This window comes from Aythya ferina (assembly GCF_964211825.1).
Source record: "Aythya ferina genome assembly, chromosome: 3".
NCBI lineage: Eukaryota > Metazoa > Chordata > Aves > Anseriformes > Anatidae > Aythya > Aythya ferina.
The window spans coordinates 22,610,491-22,627,301 of NC_140298.1; the positions used below are offsets into that span (position 1 = coordinate 22,610,491).

Consider the following 16,811-nt stretch of genomic DNA (forward strand, 5'->3'; position numbering starts at 1 on the left):
ACCTTTACAAAATTTGATACCTCAACTATAAAAATGTGAATTGACAGCTTATGGATTTTTGGTTTCTTCTACGTCTTCCTTTTTGCTTAAATTTATGCATAAGAATATTTCATAAGAATTTATAAGAATAAATTTTAAATTTAAATTTATTTTAAATAATTTTACATTTTAAATTTATTTATTTAAAGTAAAATTATAAGAATAAAAACTTATAATTTATATAATTTATAATAATTTATAAGAATAAAGTTTTAGCAGACATAATTCGTAAGTATAAGGTTAAGCAAAGATGCAACACTGGGAGTTTACGCTTTTTGATGGGATGAAATAGCAGTTAGTTTCTGATCATCTCTCCCTGATAATCTAGAGATAAAATTAAATCCTTATGGGTTTTTATTGATAGTTTATGTGGGAAAGAACAAGAAAATTCTTTGCATTTTTCTCACTTTCGATAAGATGTGAAAACCAATAGTCCATCAAAAAAAAGAGTTCCATCTTAACAGCATCCCTCTGCTGTGGCTTGTCCTGTTTCCTTTACAGATGTCTTTGCATGTAGTTAGCTTTACTTATTTACAATAAATACTACGTGTTTAAAGAATATCTAGAGAAAGTTCATGATTAAAGTTGGGGAAAACTGCACATCATAGTAAAAAACTTAATTTGGAGGCTTACAGAAAGTTTTTTGGCAACTTAAGCAGTTGCATTTGTTGTTTAAGTGGTTGCACTGACTGATGAAATGATAAAGCAGGTAGGTGTTGTTACCTCACAAAGTGGCGAAAGCTAGCTCAATACTTTAGAGCAATTGAAATTGTTCTCATGGGTCAAGAACATCTTAAAAACTGTAGGATTTTCTTCCTTTGTAGGAATTTGCTTTGTATTGTATGTTCTAATGGAGCTTGTACACCATGATGCGTATCTCGTTCTGTCCTGCAGGGATTTAGCTTATTCTTGAGTGTAATAATGACAAAAGGCTGTTTTATCGCTTCTTGTAACCAGAGCTACAAACAAATGGAATAGTGTCCCTCCAGCAAAGCAAAGCATTGAGGTTAAACACCTCATAATTCTTGGCCCCTACGCAAATGATTTGTTTTTGTTGTTGAAAAGTATGTTTTGTGCTTAGATGAAATGCCTGAAATCTTCAGTTTCTTCCAGATCAGCCAGGAATGATTTAAGTTCAGTAAACTAAAGCTTCTTCAACTTCTTGAGTTGCTTGCTAGAAGAAAAGTCTAATTTCTCCGCTCTATTTTTTTTTTCTATTTAACTGAAATTCATATTTTTTTTTCCACAGATAATTTCTTGATACTATTTTTTTTTCAGTAAGCACAGTTAATTTAACATTTTGGACTCCTCTTTAAATGAAATACAAGATGAAATTATTTTTTAATGATTTTTTTGTATCACTGTGTTTAGACACCTGTGGTATATACATGGTGCTTCAAAACGAAGGTCCGATTTGTGTCCTGTACACTACTTCACAAATACGCTATGTGTTTTTATGGACATGATGTTATTTGTACTGAGAAAAACAATGCAAGCCTTTTAAGAATAGCTGCATGAGGAAAGCAGAATTAAGACTAAGCAAACTTTCGGTGTTTGTCCATGCTGCCAGAAGGTAAGTTCTTACAGATCTGCTGCATTTGCTCCGGATCCCATTTTACTAGAGCAGTTGTGATTGCCCCTGCGGCTCTGCTCTCTGCAGTACCATTGGGGATCACTTTGCATCCCTGTGACAATTTCTTCAGTCGCTTCTATGATAAATAGCTGCAAGCTAAGCTTTTATTTTCAAAACTTTATGGAGCTCAGAGCCAAAATGACAAAGGCTGGCAATCTGACCTGTTAGTTTTCTCATTTAGAAAACTGGGCTTTTCCTCATCTGCCAAGTTTCTGTCAGAGACCATTTGTGTGCTACACTTGGACACACATTTGAGCCCTGAAATTATGGTCCACTGTTGCTGTTTGTAATTTAAAAGCAGCTGAGTGTGGATCTCTGCTGGATGCGCTGCATTTTTCAGCAGTTGGTACTTTTTCATCTGAGACCAGTTTCCGCAGGGAAGTAGGAAAAGTGGCTGCAAATACCGGTGTTTATCTTTTTGAGATGCTTATTGTCCATCCATCTGAAAGTCAGCAATGAACTGCTTGATGGCAGGTAACAGGATGAAGAAGAGCAGTGTGTCATCAAGAAATGCCTGTACCAGCAGCAACCACATAAACATCAGGAATCACTTCTTTGCAGTGCAGGTGATGGAGCACTGGCACAGGTTGCCCAGAGAGACTGCGGAGTCTTCCTGGAGATAGTCAAATGCCACCTGGACGTGGTCTTGGGCAACCTGCTCTGGGTGTCCCTGCTTGGGCAGGGAGGGTTGGACCTCCAGAGGCTCCTTCCAGCTTCAGCTGTTGTGTGGTTCTGTACAACAGCGCCTTTTAGCCAAGGCTGGAAGTTCTCCTGCTTCTCTTACACAGGAAGCAGCTGCCCTGGCAGTTTCAGGTTTATCTATGGTTCTTTTAGGTGTATCTATGGTTCTTGTAGTTGTTGCCTTATACCTTAGAACAGGGTGCAACAGTCCCAGTCGGTGCCTTTGTGCTGCTTCGTATCTGGGGTGGTAGCCCGACAGGCATTCATTTCAGCTTAGTCTGACTCATTCGTGGTTCCTCCAAGGAACAAAGGGGAAAAGTCCCTCTACATCTGAGCTTCAGTTTCTATCTGCACACAGTGTAACAGAAATTAATTGTGTGTAAGTGTCATGAAATAACTCAGAAGCCAAATATTTAACCAGGGCTTTATCCAGAATTATAATAGGGATTTAATGTGATTTAGGAGTACCCTGTTTAGCCAAGTTAGTACAAAAGCATGTTTTGAAATGTATCGACCCTCTTTAACTGACTTGATAAAACAAGTTACTATATAAACAAGTTAATACACTTAAAACAAGTAGGCAGGAATGCTTGTGGTCAAAAATTGTATCTTTTTCTACCTTTTAGTTTACTGATAGCCACCAATGCATTTTTACATGTTGCTTACTCCACAGTAGGTAAAAAGCTCTCATCAAAGTATGCTTCAAAACATAGTCTGTTTTTGTAATTTTCTGTCATAGCTACTTCCTGCAGCTTTTCTTGCATCCACTCGTGAAGCAGCTGGCATTGCTTCTTTTTGGTGTGAGGTGAAAGTGGTTACTTTAATTGATAGTTTTTTCACAATTGAGATTTGTTGAGGGAAGGCTGCAAAAAGAATGACTTGGAATATCTAGGTAATTGTACTGTCATCTGTTACATCCAGGTTTGTATTCCTCTGAATCTTACTAGACAAGCAAAACAAATGCACTACGTAAACAATAAGGCATCCACAATTTTATTAAGTGTTAAATTCATTTGGAGAAGTTCCATGCTGAAGGAACACGCTCACGACACATTGCTTTTAGACAGTAATGCTTGCCTAATAAGCAGTCTAATATTATAGCAACACTTTTTAAAAACACCACTCCTTTTCACCATCTCGCACAGAAGGATGCTAGTCAACCAAATCAGTTTCATGTTGAAGAACTTAGGAGCTTTTTAGCGAATCTATTTATCTTTTCATTTTGTACTTCCTAGTTGTGTGATGCTCAAGCTAAACTAGCCATTAGAAAAGAAAAGCTTAAAGCAAAGCATCAGTTGAGTAGAGATGAGGTTTGCAGTAATGGTAGTAGAATATCGCTCATCCTTTTATTTCCCCTTGGCATAGCTTATACTGGATTTTAATCAGTGAGTGTAATTTATGTAATACCTTTGTTCTGCTAGTCATGTCATAAACCAATGCAATTGTCACTTTCTGGTACCAAACTTGTGAGAACTACAAGGGTAATTCAATACAAACATCAGCTTGGCTTTTGTCCCAATACAGTTATGGAATTCACCATTTCTTTCTCATGAAAACTGTTTTTTTTGTTGCTGTTCTTGTTTATTTTATTATTTTTTTTTTTTGTCTAGACTTTTTTTAGAGCTTGGGGGTGTTATTTAAACTAAGTGGAAGTATAATACTTCAAAAATTAGACACAGCAGCTTTAATTAAGTGGGAAAGATCTGGTTTTACCATGCATTTCTGTATTTTAGAGCATAACTAAAGAATTTTTGTGCATAGTTTTCAGGGATAACTTTTCTTATTGACTGATACAATAGAGTCATCACAACAGCTGCAAGGGATTGGTTACACTGCTGGAATTCACTCCGGTACACACAGGTTTTTTTAATGCACGCTTTTCGAAACAAAACAGTTTGATAGCAGGTGTGACCTTTAACCCTCCCTAACTTTGAAGAACTTAATCATCATCGTTTGTTCAGCACTGAATACATTTTGCAGGTGGAGGAAACAGAGGGAAATGTAGTTTGGTTTTGATGGGAAAAAGAGAGGATAGGAAACAGTTATGTTGGTGTTTTTACTCTTTTTATGTAAATCAAATCAGCCAAAGTTAATTTTGGAAGTCCTATCTAAAACAAATTTTAGATTCTGTTGAGAAAACTTGTTTTGCCGTATAGTTACAGAGACATAATTAAAATGGGGGATAAAGTTGGGTGAAGATTTAAGATGTGCATGTTTACTAAGATTTTGCATGCAGAAGGGATACTGGGAGAACAGTGGAAAAAGAGAATGCACACAAAGATACGTTGAGAAGGTGCCTGCATCATCCCCACAGCAGGATCCTTCCCAACTAAACATGTTGGTCCTTCCCAACTAAATTTTATCTCACCAGCTTTTTTAGGAGCTCAGATGGTTCTGTGGCTGTTCTGTACCTCCCAGTCTGAGCAAACCCTCAGATCTGGGGGATTGTGTCGTGATGTGGACACAGCTCTCTGGATGAACCAGATAACCCTTTACAGACTCATGCAGACCACTGAACAATCATACAGCATAGTGTGAGGTGATGTGGAGAGCGGTGTTACAGCCTGTGCAGAGGAAAACATTCCCTCTGTGGGAGTTAATAATCAACTAAAGAACCTGCTGTTTTTTTCAGCCTTGTAGATTAACTTTGTTGGAAAAGCGGCACTAAAATTGACAGAATCCAAGCATACAGAAGGCAATTTTATCTGTCCATATAAACTGGAATTGCTATACGCACTTCTATACACGTCAGTAGAGACCTGAATTATGGCCACTAGTGCTGTAGTTGTGGTCCTTACTTGGCTGTTTTTTGTGCTAAATAATTGCATGGTATTGTTGCTTGTGGTGAACTCCATTACGGCACAGATGAGAAAGAGACTTGCTTTCACAAGTAACTGAGCATATGTGGAAATGCAGATCTTAAAAAATAAAATGTAGAAATTCATCTTTGGGTCACTGTATTAACAGTAAATGTGTGGATATGTTCCCCTCTAATTTGGAAACCCAAAAAGCATATCTTGTAATTACAAAAATCTGTTTTCTGACTCTGTCGTTTTATCCCTTTCCGTGCAGGCGTGGAAGCACAGACTCAGTTAATGTTCTTCATTGGTGCTGAATTTGTCCGTGAAAGGTTTCCCTGTTTAAGCATTTCTCTTCATATAGAGTCCCATTACAACTCCCTCAAGGTTCAGGTTTAGTGGTTTCCAACCCCAATACCTACTTTCTTTTTGTCCAGTCTAGCTTCTGTTGAAAAAAGTTTGTTTTGTGGTTAAAGGTTTAGTTAGGATGATGAGAAGCCTCCTAAGCCTGCCACAGCTTCTCTTTCAGCCTCAGGCAACTTACTGTTGCAAAATCATTTCAGAAATCAGTTTGTTTGGGCTTCTGTGAATTTTGGTTTCTGACAAGTAAGCTGTTCTTCTCTTGGCACCAGGAGAACCAGAAAATTTTTTGGTATTAGTTGTTAGAATTAGTGTGTTCAGTATCTCTGAAATACAGATTAGTGCATGTCGGACTACAAACTAAAGGTTGGTGATACTTCATAAATTTAGCCTTAATTTCTGTGGCTAAACTTAAGAGAAAATTCTTGTCCATACACTTCCTCAAACTGAGTTACTATAACTGCAAATTGTGTATTCTGCTTTCCTTATCCCTTTCTCCAGCTTCCTCGTGGCTGCTAGGAGCAATTTGTATTACTCTGCTCCCTACGTTCGTGTTCCATTTAGCATCTCCACTACTTGGCAGGTTGGAGCAATTCCAGACAGCAGTGGGTTAGAACTGGTAGAAATCTGTTGTTGTTGTTTTAATTCTTATTTCTTATCAAAGTTAAATTTTCTCGAGGAAATACATATATATATATATGTATATATATATGTAATACATATATATATGTGTATATATACATATATATATGTGTGTGTATATATATATGTAATCATATATACTACATATATATGTAGTGTATATATATATAATCATATATATTACATATATATATATGTAATCATAGAATCATTAAGGTTGGAAAAGACCTTCAAGACCATCTGGTCCAACCATCCTCCTACCACCTCTATCACCCACTAAACCATGTCCCTAAGCACCACGTCCAACCTTTCCTTGAAGACCTCCAGGGGCGGTGACTCCACCACCTCCCTGGGCAACCCGTCCCAGTGCCTGACTGCTCTTTCTGAGGAGAAATGTCTCCTCATTGCCAACCTGAACCTCCCCTGGCACAACTAGAGCGAATGGCCTCAAGTCCTACCGTTAGTTACCTGTGAGAAGAGGCCTGCCCCCAGTTCCCCACAGCTTCCTTTCAGGCAGTTGCAGAGAGCAATGAGATCTCCCCTGAGCCTCCTCTTCTCCAGAGCAAACAGCCCCAGTTCCCCCAGCCACTCCTCACAGGCCTTGTGTTCCAGGCCCTTCACCAGCTTCATAGCCCTGCTCTGGACACGCTCCAGGGCCTCGATGTCCTTCTTGTAGCGAGGGGCCCAAAACTGAACACAGTGCTCGAGGTGCAGCCTCACCAGAGCAGAGTGCAGGGGGACGATCACCTCCCTGCTCCTGCTGGCTGCACCATTCCTGATACAGGCCAGGATCTTGATGAAATGTTACATCACAGTTGTATTTGTGCTATATTGCCTGAGATATACAATGAATGAGGATATAGAATAAAAGAGGGCTTAACATCAGTGTTACCTTTGCTAGTTTAACTTTTTCTTCCATCGTCTCTGCTGAAGAAAAGGATAACACGAATTGCAGAATTTATATTACTTTTTCAATTATATTTTCATCATACCTTTTGCTATCATGTTATTTTGCAACACTTTGAATGTATGTCTGAAGTGACCTCCTGCTGTGTTAGGAGCTGTTTTGCATGATCATATACTTCTTATTTGCTGTAACAGAGTGTAGAGTTGGAGGCTCAGTTTTATATGAATTATTTCCCCTTGACCCTTATAGTTGCTCTGAATTAGAAATAGCCTAAGCAGTACTGTCACCTAGCACAGGCATGGTAGTAGCTACCTCAGAGTGCTTATGTCAGAATGTTTATTCCCCTGGACTACAATTTCAACCCAATGTGACAAATCTTATTCCTCACATGATGGCAAATTTTGAGCACTGAATTCAGCTTTAAACTTGTGTGAAAACCTTTGGAGGATCCAAAGTTTGAGCTATTAATCCAGTGGTATGAAAATATGCAAATCTTCACTCTTTTGGAGACCACAGTGCAGAAGTACCAAGTGCCCTATTTTATGCAAGCAGCTGTTTCTTAAATTGTTCTCTATACTTTTTAAAGAAATAGTATTAAATATGGTCATGACGATAAAGCAAGTTCATAACTAAATCAGGCTAGAGCATGGTTACATTTTCAGAGTGATTGTATGTCATGTTCATAGACAGGAAAATCTTGAAAGGACTTCATGGGAATTTTTAAAAGTGAAACGTGCTGGACTTGCTGATCAATAGCTGACAAAATGAAGTGTTCACTGAATAGGTGCGAGTATGAATAATTTGCATTTGGGTTTGCAGTCTCCTCATCAAGTTGTTTATATTACATTTTTAATAAAAACAGAAACATGCATAGAAAAGTTATCTTATATAGGTACTTTTTGTCATGCTATTCTCTGTATTATGGTAAGACAAAAATTCTGGCCAAAATCATTTTCTGTAATGGAATTATGAAGGACAATTAAGAAGGTCCATGAATTGCAGTGTCAGAACATGGTGTTTTGGTTGTCCTTTCCCATCATATGCAAACTTTCTCATGATTTTTAATGGTACTGAATTTTTATCTCATTTATTTGGTCTTTTGTTGAAAACTGGAACAGCCTCTTAAATAGTAATCCCAAAAATCAGCTGCATAAAATTCCACTTTTGAAAACCCAGCTGTCTTTGTAGCTATAATTATTCTCTGAATTACATGTTTGCAAAGGCTCAATTGAGTATGATTGTATGCCTTCTAAAATAATTCATATTCTGAAACAGCTGATTTTTATCATTTAGTTGCTTATCCATGTATGAGAAAAATTAACCAAATTGGCATTTGCACATATATTTCATATATTTTCAATTACTCTTTTTTCCTCCTTTTCCAGGCCAGCCAGACCATTCAAGTTACCAAAAAGGTAAGGTATAGTACCATCACTTGAGATATTTACAGAATCATAAAGACAGAAAGTGATCATAAAGTTGTTGTTCCCCATGCAAGAATGAGGTACATTTGAGAAAAATAGTAGGCCATCAAATTAAAAACATTTATATTGAAAGTATTTCTTCACACAGTGGGTAGTGGATTTCTGAAGCATTTAGGAGAACTGGTCTTCAACGGGTCCCTACATAAACATGGAAAGGTGTAGCCAGGGACATGCCCCTTGACATCTGTAATCAAACAGCTGTGGATCCGGTTGGAGCAGGAAGAGAATAGACCACAGAAAGTGGCCTAAGTAGGCTTTCCATAAATAGCTTCTTTGGGAGAGGCTTTTAGAGACAAAATGCCAGGCCAGAATTTTAAAATTATGCAGACTGCTTTTCTGGCAAATATCTTATTGTAATTTTTACTACAGTCAATGCTATTCTTGTTCTATACATGTACACTGTCAGCAGAAGCTTAAAAACCCTGTGGCTTATTACTGTTCCGATGAAGGGTTATTCTGAGAAGCAGCTTGGTTGTGTCAGCGAGAATGATAACCTGACAGAAGAGTTCAGATAATTTCATCGTAGTGATCTTCACTGCTTCCTAAAACCAAAGCAGAAAACCCACACGATCAAGAATGCTGGGTTTGGACAGCATGTTCTCTGAGGAATGGCGGGATCTTAGAAAATAGTAGAGCAACTCACCTAAACTGTTCATGTATCAGTAATAGCAACAAGAAATCATTGCAAGTGAACATACGTTAAAAACATAATCCACCTGTAGAATTTATCTTCAGTAAAAAACAGGCTTGTTCACTGACTATCTAGTGTGAGTTGCATAAATCTGTGGTAATACGAGTGCAGTCACACAAACAGCCATTGCTCGTGATTACTTGTATTGAATTTGTATGTGATATGTTTCTGTCTCTCTATGTGAGACTGAGCAGTGGTTTAAACTGAGTATGTCTGCATATAAGTGCTGAACAGAAAAGCTTGACACTATCCAAGTTTTATGCTTTTGCTTAAAATGGAAGGGAAAGCAAAATGCTTTTTATTTTTTTCCTACTTTCTAAGAAAATGCCAGGAGTCTAGATCACCTTGGGGTAGAGTGCTTGAAACTAGTCTTTAGTGGTGCCAAAATGGTGAAATTAGCCTAGATTGAATTACGTATTGAATCTCCTGAGCATTTGTATTTGTTTAAAACATGAAGAAGAAATACTTTGTCATGTGTGTGAAATATCAGGAGGAAAGAAATTAGTGGAAACTGCACATATTTACAACCATTCTAACAACTAGATGGAAAGCAGTGAATGAGTGGTCTGAAAGATTTCAGTCAACATCATAGATACAAAGAATTCATCATGTAGTGCTTGAATACTTTGGAGGAGAAAAAAAAAATCTAGTGTAGTAATGTCATAATATGCCTGGTTCATTTTGCAAGAGTATTTTTAATTAGGCATCAAAAAGCATGAGGCGTTACCGCGATATGGCAAAGTGCTAAGGTACATGCGTGGCACTAAGGATGTGCCTTCTGAATAGGAGTGATGCCTTAACTGAGGAATAGATTTGGAAGAGATTTTTCTCTTGGATTTGAAAATTATCAGACACAGAATCTAACTCAGGGCATTGGTTTTGCTGTAATTAGACTAATTTTCTGGCTTTTTAATGGGTGAAAGCTAAAGGAACTGCCATGTGTTTAGCCACTCAGAGGGAGACAACATCTGGGCTGCCTGCAGGCATCTTGGTTAGAACCAGAGCCCTCAGTGGCATCGAATTATGTTCAGATAAAATTAAAATGTAGCATGGTTAGGACTTTTTTAATGTTCCATCTCAGGTCAGCTTAGTTTATCTGAATTTCAGTGCAGGTTGTCAGAAGCAGGACAGTTGTACAAGCGTAAGCAAACACTTGCTGTCTTCTGTATGTGACTTATTAACTTGCTAAACAATTCACCTAGGACACATTTTCTTTTGCTAGTGTCTGAAGGGCTGCTCAGGTGACAGTGGAAGCACAGAAACAACACGACAGAGGGGTATCTGGCTCCGGTGAATAGGAAAATATAAATAAATTAGGTAGAATTTTATGACTTCAGAACAAATGTCTGTAATAACTAGTCAGTCTAGCACTTGGTGTTTATGAAAACATTTAATCCTATAAATAGGAAAATTCTATTAGGTCATTTACTTCCCTTCACTCCTACTTTGTACAATTGCTCATTTGGCAAGCTGCCCCCTTGTGATTCACTTTAATAAAAACTAATGCTTCGGATTGCTTTTCAAGCTTTTGCTAATTAACCTCTTGTGTGAGAATGTAAGAATTATTTCACATTTACCAAATGGGATATTGGGATACACCCAGTGCTTTGGACTCCCTTGCTCCTTAAAGCTGTGCTTTAGACCCCTGCAGCATACTGACTTCCACATGCTACAGAAAGTCAGCAATGAGCTTGCTCGCTGCTGTTGATACACTTAGAAAAATGGGAAGCTTTTGCTGGAGTGAGGAGCTGGCCATTACATCCCATCTTAGGAATGGGATGGAAAATTTCTCTAGAGCAGATGATCAAATTGTGATTAGGGTTGGCCTAAAACTGAAAAAGAAACAATCTTTTAAGATAGTAATATAATAATAGTAGGTGGTAGAATAATCTAGCTGTGCTATAAACTTGCTTTCATGTTACATTGCAGCCAAGTTGAGGAGGAAATGGGGTATAAATCTTCTTGATCAATATTTAGTGTGTACAGAGACAATCAGTGCAGAATGATTCATAGCCTACAATTCTTTTTTTAAATGCCTTTTAAACTTTGTGGGACTCTCAGTACTCTTTGATCCCCAGATTAGACAATGTTACTCTTGAAACATAAGCTGTATGAGTTCAACTCTTCACTTGAAGAAAAAATGTTAAGGAATTAAGGTTTCTGGGTTTTGTTTTCTTTCCTGATACCTTTTGTCAACTTAACAGAAATAAAAATATCTTCCAAAAATAATGAAAATTAGATTTGGTTGTAAAACCCTTGCACTCTCAAAGTTGAGAACGTACTGGGAGTTAAAGTCCAAGGATACATGTTATCCTAGAAGACTAAAACATTAATGTTGATTAGCTTGTGTCATGTTGCAACTCCCTTTCATCTTTGAATTTAAAACAGATTTCATGGATAGTTAGAATATAGGTTTTGAGTATAGTTTTTTAAATGGTAGTTTTAAATATAGAGGAAATGTTTTCTTTTGCATTCTGCTTAAAAATCTGTTTTTCCTCTGATATTTTTTCTTAAAAAAGCTTAAACTTTCAAAGAAGAAATAGATGTTTTCTATCCTGAGTTTTTAAACAAAACATTCATTTTCTAGTGGTCCCGAACAAGGATAATATCCATGCCAGAAATTAAGTGTAATGCTAAGGAAGAAATACTAATCTCAAAAATTTGTATTTAGACTTAGAGGTTTCATTTCACATATGTTTGGTTTTCATTTTTAATATAAAAATGTTACATAAATGATTCCTATGGCAGTTTAAATTCCTAACGGGTACTGAACAACAGAAATATCTATTTCAGTAGCCCATAATTAATCACCTCTGTAGCAGTATAAATAAAATCTAAGATAAAGACTGCATTTCCTGGGTCTGATGTGAAAAGCTTTTTTATATATGAGTAGAGTGCTTCAGGAGGGAGGAGGTTTGTTTGTGCATGACTTTCTTTTATGTAACATATTTTTCTCTGCTCCTCTCCATATAGCTATGCTGCGCTGATAGCTGACTGGCCCGTGGTGGTCCTGGGCATGTGTACTGTGTTAATAGTGGTGTGTGCACTGGTTGGAATATTAGTTCCAGATCTTCCAGATTTCTCTGATCCGTTGCTGGTAAGCGAATAGTAGTCACTTGTACTGTCCAGTAAGTATTTTTGGCTTGATGTTATTTCAATATTAGCGGTAAACAGTGGATGCAAGTACAGCAACTGATATATTCCCCTGACACTTAATGTGCCTGAAAAGATTCCCTGTACTTTGAATCTTGTTGGGAACCAATTTCCATTGAGTTTCCATCAGCAGTAAGCTTGCAAAATCAAGCTTTGTCTAATAGATCCATGAAAGAAATTAAATGTTAAAGAGCCTAAATAATATTAAAAGTATTAGATTTTGACATTGGTAACAAAGAGTGATAACAAAAATGCAGTTGCCATCAGTGTGTGTTATCCATGAGTTTCAGTCAGTTCTGCATGTTGTCATTTGAATCTCATGTGCCTCACAACAGAACTGCTGTACATTGAATAATGTAAATTCATCCCAGTTTTAGATGTACAGCACAGTACAACACAGACCATACGTTCTAAATCAAGTTTCAAGGAGCGAGGGCCAGAATCCATTAAAGGAAAGGGTATTCTAAGTGCCTTCTGGGGATGAAATGATATCCATATTGAAAGACTGAAAGTAATCTATATCAGATTCTGTTAAATACTGTGCTCATTTCTTATTTTTCTTCAGCTATTTTACCCATGAGTAGCTTTATGGAAAAAATACATTTTTTTCCATCCTCAAATATGATTATACTACTCCTGTAATTTATTGTTAGTTGTATTTTAGTAGCATGTATCTGTACATATCCATATGGAATGGCTGTTTTCTGAAAACAGTCAAGTTATTCTAATTATATTTCAAAGTCACTTTTGAAATGGAAGACCTGCGTAGTTTTTGGGGAAATATGTATATTTGAAAGTTTTTAATCGTAAATACCATCTAAAAACAAGATGATAAAGATCATAAAAATCAGTAAAGAGTTGTAATTAAGATACAGAAGAGGACATTACAGAATACCCTTACTCTGAAAAGTAAGTTGAACATTTAGTAGACTAAATAATCACCATTTCTTGGGGAGGTAAGTAATATGTGCAAGAATTTGTAATCCCTTGTCAGTTTATATAGTTGGTCATTATTGTGTCAAACTGGCCTGTCATAAAGCATTTTACATTTAGAGCAGATTCCCAGAGTAACTATGCTTCATAATGAAAATTATGCATCACTTTGGTCATGTTTCCACTTTCCTGTTTGAGCTAAACAATGAAAAGTATTAATGGAATTTTATAATACTCTTTCTTAGGGTTTTGAACCAAGAGGGACAGCAATAGGACAGAGACTGGTTACATGGAACAATATGGTGAAAAACACAGGGTACAAAGCAACGCTTGCAAATTATCCTTTTAAATATGCAGATGAGCAAGCTAAAAGGTAAGAATTTGTATTAAAGATTCATTTTATTCTATTATGTTTTTTTGTGTGTACATAGCACTTGCTCTAATACCCACTGAATTTACTGTATATAGTGTCAGTGGTTTCAATACATATTGGATCTAGTCATCTACAATTTTCAAGGACCTAGATAATTCCCATGGTAAGATTTTTGAAATATTGTGTCAACCTTTGAAGTCTCTAATAACAAAAAATGCAGTGAATGTTTCAGTTCCTGAATAAAGAGGTCACACTGTAATAGAAGAGCTACTGAGATGTGTAACTTGTTTGGATACGTCTTTTAACAGTTTCTTTGGGAAAGTAAGTTAAAGACATTTATTCCATTTCAGTCATCAAGATGACAGATGGTCGGATGATCACTACGAAAGAGAAAAGAGGCAAGCAGAATGGAACTTTCACAAGGATACCTTTTTCTGTGATATTCCAAGTAAGTGGAGAAATGATGTAAGGAGAATAAGCTTCTGACAGTTGAATCATTTCTGAGCTCTTCTGTCTATTGTATACCTGATTAGGAAAATATGTTTGCTTATCGTATTCATGATAAATACCTTCTTTATGTGTGCAGAAGCCTTTGAAGTTATTGGGCTAAAATTTTATATTCTATTGGTTCTTCCTAGGAAGCAATTACATCCTTAAAGTGGTCCCATTTCCTGTAAAGATATCCTGTTGTTGATAATGCTGTAATCACTGTAAGAGCAGTGTTTTATGTATGCCTATAGACATAGCACTTAACTCACATTGGGGAAGAAGTTGTGTTTTGTCTGTGCCATCAACTCTAAAAAAACACCTAAAACAAATTACTTTTCCTCTAGATGTTTATATGAGACTCTTTCCTAAAAGACATCCACAGGTCATATCCTGCCCAGAATTTAGGCTGTTTGTAGAAACAAAACAAAACCAAAAGATCACAAAACCAATCAAAAATCACACAAATTCTTAAAGTAGTAAAGGCTTTTGAAAACATTTAAATTAAACTGGAGGACAAAGAAGTCTTTATTGAACTTTTTACAAAGCATATGACAAAACATTGTCATCTAGATCTCACCTTTATTCAAAGAATGCCTACTTGGGCTCTGTTGCTGTTACTTGTATATGTCAGGATTGACAACAGAGCACAAAAATATAGTTATGAAATTATTTGTTTATATTATTGACCTGAGAGAGAGAGAGCAATGAGCAGTAAAAATGGGTGAAAACCAGATTTATTTATTTTTCAATTACACTGAGGTTTTACATGTAAAGTGAGACAATATGAACAATGTCATCATTGTGAGCAGAACCAAATTAGACTGAAAAGTTATTTCATAAGGAAGAGGAAATGTATTAGAAACACTACTGAGCATTAACTACAGCTTGAAGCAGAATTAACTCCTGCCAGCTATTTCTGTATAGTCTCATTCTTTCCATTACTGTTCCTGCATAGTCTCAGTTGTGTCAGTCGTGAAGGAATTGTGCTTCTATGGGAGTTTCCAGTTTTTTATGTAAAGAAAACAGTTGTTTTCCTCTTGACCCATATTGGTCGTTGGTATCCTTCTATGTCTGCTCAAGGATCAGCAGATCCTTGATCCTAAAGCACAGCCAGAGATCATAAGGCACTACCACTGAGTCTTTTCATTGCAGTTCTGTGAAGGGCAACAACTCTGCATATTCTCAGCAGTGGGAAAAAATCAGCCTTTTGTTTTTGGAAATACTATAATTAAGTGATAAGGTTTCTTAACCGAAGGTACCATATATTGTTCCTCAGCACCATATATATATCCATGTATATACGTTTCCCTTGTCATCTATGCATAAAGGACTTCTGCCACTAAGTAATGATTTCTTTTCCTAAAAGCTGTCTTCTAATAAATACAATTTAATTTTTATTTTAAGCTGTATGTATCTAAACTGTAGAATTATTTAAAATGGCCTTACAGATAACACAATTTCCACTGCAGTCATTTGCTTCTAAAGCAAAAAGTCTTATAGAAACATCTTTATAATTATTATTTATATTCCCGAATGTCTTACTAAATCAGGCTTTGATTTCTGTTATCTATGCACTGCCATTATGCTGTGCCAAGAATTTCATAGTTTGCTGATTAGATCTTCTGTTGTTGGATTTTGTTTGTTTGTTTGTCATAGTTCAGAAGATAGCTTGCTCGAATAGTAGTGTGTAGAGCTTCTAAGTGGTATATAATATTTAAGATGCCATATTTATTATCAGCACTTTAAGGAAACTGAAACTTTCATGTGGATTAAGTCTTACAGATAAATATATTATCTTGAAAAGGAGGTGGATTCCCATAACCTGAAAAAGAATTCATTGGCATCATTGGAATGGTGGGATTTTACATCAGTATTTGATGTCAGACACAACCAAATAGTCCATAAACCATCCTTCTGTAATTTCAGGTGATCGCTATTCACGAGTGGTGTTTACATCAACAGAAGGAGAGAATTTATGGAATTTGAATGCAATTAAGTCAATGTGCAATGTAGATAACTTGAGGGTAAGTAGAGATGTTGTACCATTATTTAATATGCAGATAGAAAGTGTTTATTTGAGCTTTATTTTGCTGCTGATTGTCATCCAGCAGTATATGAGAGCATTTGACATTGTTCACATCTTTGTAAAATTGTCAGTTTGTGTACAGAGGAAGCTATCAAACGATCTCTACAATTAGATTATACAGAGGAATTTGGTTTTGCTACTAATGCCATCCAGAATGGGGTGGAGGAAGATTACTTTAGAAGTTTCTGTGCAGGAAGGACTATCATAACCTTTTCTGTGTTTCCTCTTAGAGTATTATTCCATGGATTTTCGTTCTTCTTTCCCATAAATTATTCCTCAAATCCTTATAGTATATGCAGCCAGTGGGTCACTCAGATTTATGGGGTCAAAAGAAAAGACATCGGCATCTGGACATCAAAGAACATGGATACAGTAGCTAGAAATATAGCCCAGTTAATTACCTCTTGATACTGATACTGTAATAATAGTTTTCTCTTTAAATTTAGAAAGAGGACAAAGATATTTTGGACTTGTCTGTCTGGCTCCGTTGTAATTTTTCTTGGGCAGTATAAGTACGGCTTTTCTTGTACTTAGTGCCTTGC

At 36.5% G+C, this 16,811-nt stretch overlaps 1 protein-coding gene across 7 annotated transcripts in view; it reads left to right on the forward strand.

Moving 5' to 3' along the window:
• The window catches only part of DISP1 (dispatched RND transporter family member 1), an 87,896-nt gene that overhangs the window by 63,089 nt on the left and 7,996 nt on the right, over positions 1–16,811 (forward strand). For 6 of the 7 annotated variants that reach the window (XM_084515561.1, XM_084515558.1, XM_084515560.1 and 3 more), the window contains 5 exons: positions 8,446–8,475; positions 12,209–12,332; positions 13,567–13,694; positions 14,045–14,142; positions 16,110–16,207. In XM_084515561.1, the coding sequence (XP_084371687.1) occupies positions 8,446–8,475; positions 12,209–12,332; positions 13,567–13,694; positions 14,045–14,142; positions 16,110–16,207 (478 nt within the window). Of the gene's footprint in view, positions 1–318; positions 1,613–8,445; positions 8,476–12,208; positions 12,333–13,566; positions 13,695–14,044; positions 14,143–16,109; positions 16,208–16,811 lie in introns of those variants that run through there. The other variant, XM_084515564.1, reaches the window with a different exon arrangement.